Genomic DNA, 7,046 nt, shown 5'->3' with positions numbered 1-7,046 from the left:
TTTCCTCCCTAGCCTCCCACAATGTCCTGGGATACACTTCATCAGGTCCCGGGGATTTACCTATCTTGATGCATTTTAAGACTTCCAGCACCTCCTTCTCTGTAATATGTACACTCCTCAAGACATCACTATTTATTTTCCCAAGTTCCCTAACATCCCTGCTTTTCTCAACAGTAAATACTGATGAGAAATATTCATTTATTTCCTTATTTTAATAACTTCCTTATTTCCCAAGAGGAGGTCATGTTTTGCCCCCTCTCTAGTCGGGCCATCCACTGACTGAATGAGAAATTCCTCCTGAATACACTCAACAAATTTCTCTCCATCCAACCCTCTAATACTATGGCTGTCCCAGTCAATGTTGGGAAAATTAAAATCCCCTACTATTCCCACCCTATTTTTCTTGGAGCTATCTGTAATCTCCTTACATATTTGCTCCTCAATTTCCTGCTGACTATTTGGGGGCCTATAGTACAACCCTATCAAAGTGATTTCCCCCTTCTTATTTCTCAGTTCTACCCATATAGACTCAGTGGCCGAACCCTCGGATATATCCCCTCTCAGTACGGCCGTGATGCTTTCCCTAATCAAAAGCGCAACTCCCCCTCCTCTCCTACCTCCTGTTCTATCTTTCAAGAACAAACAAAGAACAAAGAACAATACAGCACAGGAACAGGCCCTTCGGCCCTCCAAGCCCGCGCCGCTCCCCGGTCCAGGATTGAATCCTGAATCCAGGATCCCCGCCCAATTTTCCAGCCTATCTACATCCTAATATCCTATCCACCGAGCTGTCCCTCACAGCTACGATGCTTTGTTCATCACAACCTATTAACTCACCCCCACCCCCCCATTCCAGACCATGTGATCTCCAGGGAGAGGCAAAAACCCAGAGTGAAAACCCCAGGGCCAATATGGGGAAAAAAAATCTGGGAAATTCCTCTCCGACCCCCTGAGGCGATCGAAACGAGTCCAGGAGATCACACTGGCCCTGATCAGAAAATGCTTCCCAACCCTATTCATTTCCACTTCTGCTTTACGAACACCATCTGAATTCCCTGCCCCCGAGACAGGTTCCCAACTATCCGCAGTCTCGCTCTGTACTGGCACCAGCAGTACTTTCCTATAGCATCTGTACCCTGGAACATTGAGCTGCCAGTCCTGTCCCTCCCTTCGCCATGTTTCAGTAATTGCTATAATATCCCAGTCCCACATACCCACCCATGCCCTGAGTTCATCTGCCTTGCCCGTCAGGCCTCTTGCAATGAAGTAAATGCAGTTTAATCTGGACTTCCCTTGCTCTCTGTCTTGCCCTAACCCTGATCTGTCTGGTACTAGGATTACTGACACTGCCTTTACTACTTAATGTGCTCTCTTTAACTTCTGTGCTGTCCTCAAACTTCTCTTCTGTCTCCCTACTGCTTTGGATCCCACCCCCCTGCCAAACTAGTTTAAACCCTCCCGAGTGGCTCGAGCAAATCTCCCCGCCAGGATGTTAGTCCCCCTCCAGTTCAGGTGTAACCCGTCCCTCTGGAACACGTCACCCTTTCCCCAGAAAAGATCCCAATGATCCAAAATCTAAATCCCTGCCCCCTGCACCAGCTCTCAAGCCAGGCATTCATCTGCCTAATCCTCCTATTCCTACTCTCACTCGCACGTGGCACCGGTAGCAGTCCTGAAATTACTACCTTCGAGGTCCTGCACTTTCGCCTTCTGCCTAACTCTCTCTATTCACATTTCAGAACCTCATCCCTTTTCCTACCTATGTCGTTGGTACCAATATGTACAACAACTTCTGACTGTTCACCCTCCCCCTTAAGAATGTCCTGCAATCGCTCAGAGATGTCCTTGACCCTGGCACCAGGAGGCAACACACCATCCTGGAGTCTCGATCGCGGCCACGAAACGCCTGTCTGTGCCTCTAACTAGCGAGTCCCCTATTACTACTGCTCACTTGCTCTTTGCCCGACCCTTCCCACAGCAGAACCAGCTGTGGTGTCACAGGCCTGGCTGCTGCTGGTATCTCCCCCTGACAGGCTGTCCCCCTCAACAGTATCCAAAACGGCATACCTGTTTGAAAGGGGAATAGACACAGGAGACTCCTGCACCACCTGCCTGCCTCTCCTGGCAGTCTCCCATCTACCTGTCTGAACCTGTGGTGAGACAACCTCCCTGTAACTCGTGTCTATCACACTCTCTGCCTCCTGCATGCTCCGCAATGCATCCACCTCCTGCTCCAACCGAACAGTGCGGTCTGTGAGGAGCTGCAGCTGGACACACTTGCTGCAGACAAAGTTGTCAGGGATACTAGATTGCTCCCTAATTGCCCACATCTGGCAGGAGGAGCATGCCACTGCCCTAGCCGCCATATTGTCCCAATGCAGGTAAAAGGATTAAAGAATCTCAACTCACCTCTCCCCTTGCTTGTGATCCTCCTGCTGATTTTTTTATTGGTTAGAAGAGGAGGGAGGGAGGGAAACACTGAAGTAATGTTTGGGATTTAACTGTCCCTTCACAGCAGCTCCTCCACAAACCTTCTGGTCGCAGTGACTGCACCTATGCAAATGTTACCTGCAACCGCCAATCACCTTCGCCGCTCTGTTGCCCTCACCTGGAAATCGGGACACTGGTCAACTTTATCATGAGGATAATTGATTCAGTCGTATGGTTATGCTTCAGGTTTACAAGACTAATCAGCCATGGGCATGTTGCCTTGTGGGGAGAGATTGGAGCAGTCATGTCTGTACCCATTAGCATTGAGAAGAGTAAATGGTGATCTGGTTGAAACCTTTGAGATCCTACGGGGTATTGACAGGGTGGATGTGGAAAGAATGTTTCCTCTTTCAGAGAATCTAGAAGCCAGAATCACTGTTTAAAAACAGAACTCCCACCCACCTGACGAAGGAACAGCCTGTTCCGAAAGCTAGTGGCTTTTGCTACCAAATAAACCTGTTGGACTTTAACCTGGTGTTGTTAGACTTCTTTCTGTAAAAACACAGGGCCAGGAACTCACTGAAGAAGAGATGAGGTGAAATATTTTTGCTGAGAGTGTCTGGGCCTTCTCTCCTCAAGAGGCAGTAGAAGCAGTCTTTGAATATGTTTAAAGCATCGTGAGATAGATTCCAGGTTAACAAGGGAGTGGGAACAGGCAGGAATGTGATGATCAGGTTTCTCAGAAACTTGAACCCCTGGAGCAACCAGGGAATCGCGGGAGAAGCGTCTGGAGGGTGGAGCCTAGCGACTGGTAAGTGCAATCAGATCAACCATGATCTTATTGAGTGGCAGAACATGCTCAATGGGCTGAATGGCCTCATTCTGCCCCAAATTCCTTTTTTCACATGTTATTATCATGACTCAGTCAGGAACTGTGTGGTTTGACTCCAAATTCTTTAGGAATTAATCAGGTTCATAAGAGCATGGACAATATGAGCAGGAACCGGCCACACAGCTCCTGAAGCTGCTGTAGCATTCAAAAATAACCAAGCAAAACTATACTTTACTGGCCCCACCATCCCTGATTCCTTTTGGGCCCAAATCCTATCAGCCTCAGTGTTGAACCTGCTCCATGACTGGGGAAGCTAATTCCAAAAATTCACAACTCTGAGTGAGGAAATCTCTCTTCGTCTCAGTCTTAAATGGCTCCCCCTTTATCAGACGGCTATTATATCTACGTCTAGACTCTCCAGCCATGAGAAACAGCCTGCCAGGCCTGTTAACATTTCAATGGGCCGACCTCTCATTCTTCTGAAACCCATCTAATAAATCATTCTGAAAAGAATCCCAGCAACCCAATAATAAATCAGTTAATCGGAAATATTTTACTTGTGTGAAAGGGATTGTTGGAATGGCGGAAAGCTCAGGAACAGGGACAAAAAATGAAAAGCATGGTGGCAAAATCCACAAAAGACATGAGAAGGAAAGCAGAAGTGAACTGCAATGGAGAAGGAGTGGAATGTGTTTGAGAGGAGGGCGAATGGGAGCAGTGTGACGATGAATCAATGTGGCTGTGGAGTGGGGAGGGGGAACAGGGTGAAGACTGGGGTGGACGGAAGAGGGGGAAGTTCCCTCTGAGTTAATACTGATTGAAATTGGCTGGAAATTGGTTACCTTGCTACGACCACACTTGGATCCATGATGGATTAAATCTGGAGTGCCGGCATCAGATATGACCGAAGATATTCCTCTGCAGTGATAGGTCACTGGACCAACAGTGAAAGAGGATTTCAAAATTCTCACGATTCCTCCTCGCTGCGGATATTTGGTACCTCCCTGACACTGCATTTTTCCACAAAACACGTTGCTGTAGAACAGAAACAAACATTTTTGGCTTTCTACATTTCCAATTTAATGCCATCACTTTTTAAAATTAGTTTTACTCAAAGTGGGCATTACTATCCGTGGCCTGGGACTCGGCATCTCCCTCTGTGACTGGATCCTGAACTTCCGAACCCACAGACCACAATCAGTAAGGATCGGCAACAAAGAGAACAAGGAACAAAGAAAATTACAGCACAGGAACAGGCCCTTCGGCCCTCCAAGCCTGCACCGGTCGCGCTGCTCTACTGAACTAAAACACTCTACTCTTCCGGGGACCATATCCCTCTTTTCCCATCCTATTCATAGAGTCATAGAGTCATCGAGGTTTACAGCATGGAAATAGGCCCTTCGGCCCAACTTGTCCATGCTGCCCTTTTTCTTTAAAACCCCTAAGCTAATCCCAATTGCACGCATTTGGCCCATATCCCTCTATACCCATCGTACCCATGTAACTGTATAAATGCTTTTTAAAAGAGAAAATTGTACCTGCCTCTACTATTCCCTCTGGCAGCTTGTTCCAGACACTCACCACCCTCTGTGTGAAAAAGTTGCCCCTCTGGACACTTTTAAACCTATGCCGTCTAGTTTTAGACTCCCCTACCTTTGCGGAGTAAATATTTGTGTATTTCATGTATTTGTCCAGATGCCCCTTAAAAGTCACTACCGTATCTGCTTCCACTACCTCCCCCGGCAATGAGTTCTCTGCGTAAAAAATCTGCCTTGTACATCTCCTTTAAACCTTGCCCCCTAGTATAAAGAACAAAGAACAAAGAACAATACAGCACAGGAACAGGCCCTTCGGCCCTCCAAGCCCGTGCCGCTCCCTGGTCCAAACTACACCATTCTTTTGTATCCCTCCATTCCCACTCCGTTCATATAGCTGTCTAGATAAGTCTTAAACGTTCCCAGTGTGTCCGCCTCCACCACCTTGCCCGGCAGTGCATTCCAGGCCCCCACCACCCTCTGTGTAAAATATGTCCTTCTGATATCCGTGTTAAACCTCCCCCCCTTCACCTTGAACCTATGACCCCTCGTGAACGTCACCACCGACCTGGGGAAAAGCTTCCCACCGTTTACCCTATCCATGATTTTCATAATTTTATACACCTCTATTAAGTCTCCCCTCATCCTCCATCTTTCCAGGGAGAACAACCCCAGTATACCCAATCTCTCCTCATAACTAAGCCCCTCCATACCAGGCAACATCCTGGTAAACCTCCTCTGTACTCTCTCCAAAGCCTCCACGTCCTTCTGGTAGTGTGGCGACCAGAACTGGACGCAGTATTCCAGATGCGGCCGAACCAACGTTCTATACATCTGCAACATCAGACCCCAACTTTTATACTCTATGCCCCGTCCTATAAAGGCAAGCATGCCAAATGCCTTCTTCACCACCTTCTCCACCTGTGACGTCACCTTCAAGGATCTGTGGACTTGCACACCCAGGTCCCTCTGCGTATCTACACCCTTTATGGTTCTGCCATTTATCGTATAGTTCCTCCCTACATTAGTTCTACCAAAATGCATCACTTCACATTTATCAGGATTGAACTCCATCTGCCATTTCTTTGCCCAAATTTCCAGCCTATCTATATCCTATAGTAATTGGCTCTTCCACCCTGGGAAAAAGCTTCTGACTATCCACTCTGTCCATGCCTCTCATAATCTTGTAGACTTCTATCAGGTCACCCCTCAACCTCCGTCACTCCAGTGAGAACAAACCAACTTTCTCCATCCTCTCCTCATAGGTAATGCCCTCTATTCCAGGCAGCATCCTGGTAAATCTTTTCTGTACCCTCTCCAAAGCTTCCACATCCTTCTGGTAGTGCGGCGACCAGAATTGAACACTATATTCCAAGTGCGGCTGAACTAAAGTTCTATAAAGCTGCAACATGACTTGCCAATTTTGAAACTCAATGCCCCAGCTGATGAAGGCATGCATGCCGTATGCCTTCTTGACTACCTTCTCCACCTGCATGGCCACTTTCAGTGATCTGTGTACCTGTACACCCAGATCCCTCTGCCTATCAATACTCTTAAAGGTTCTGCCATTTACTGTATATTTCCTATCTATATTAGACCTTCCAAAATGCATTACCTCACATATTTCTGGATTAAACTCCATCTACCATCTCTCCGCCCAAGTCTCCAACTGATCTATATCCTGCTGTATCCTCTGATGGGCCTCATCGCAAATCCACCAACCTTTGTGTCGTCCGCAAACTTACTAATCAATCCAGTTACATTTTCCTCCAAATCATTTATATATATTACAAACAGCAAAGGTCCCAGCACTGATCCCTGAGGAACACCACTTGTCACAGCCCTCCATTCAGAAACGCATCCTTCCACTGCTACACTCTGTCTTCTCTGACCGAGCCAGTTTGTATCCACCTTGCCATCTCACCTCTGATCCCATGCGACTTCACCTTCTGCACCAGTCTGCCCGAGGGACCTTGTCAAAGGCCTTACTGAAGTCCATGTAGACAACATCCAGTGACCTACCCTCATCAATCACCTTCGTCATTTCCTTGAAAAACTTGATCCAGTTCGTGAGACACGACCTCCCCTTCACAAAACCATGTTGCCTCTCACTAATAAGTCCACTTATTTCCAAGTGGGAATATATCCTGGCTCGAAGAATCCTCTCCAATAATTTCCCTACCACTGATGTAAGGCTCACCAGCCTGTAATTAGCTGGATTATTCTTGCCACCCTTCTTAAACAAAGGA

At 47.3% G+C, this 7,046-nt stretch overlaps 1 protein-coding gene across 1 annotated transcript in view; it reads right to left on the bottom strand.

The window, feature by feature from the left end:
- Positions 1-3,403: 3,403 nt before the first annotated feature.
- The window catches only part of LOC144481080 (disintegrin and metalloproteinase domain-containing protein 12-like), a 359,843-nt gene continuing 356,200 nt past the window's right edge, over positions 3,404-7,046 (bottom strand). The window contains exons 16-17 of the mRNA XM_078200726.1: positions 4,105-4,297; positions 3,404-3,457 (exon numbers count right to left, since the gene is read on the bottom strand). Coding sequence (XP_078056852.1) covers positions 3,404-3,457; positions 4,105-4,297 — 247 coding nt within the window. The remainder of the gene's footprint in view (positions 3,458-4,104; positions 4,298-7,046) is intronic.

The sequence above is a fragment of the Mustelus asterias genome, chromosome 1 (assembly GCF_964213995.1).
Source record: "Mustelus asterias chromosome 1, sMusAst1.hap1.1, whole genome shotgun sequence".
Taxonomy (NCBI): Eukaryota; Metazoa; Chordata; class Chondrichthyes; order Carcharhiniformes; family Triakidae; genus Mustelus; species Mustelus asterias.
The sequence above is the reverse complement of the archived record's forward strand: the minus strand, read 5'-3'. Positions and strand labels throughout refer to the sequence as shown.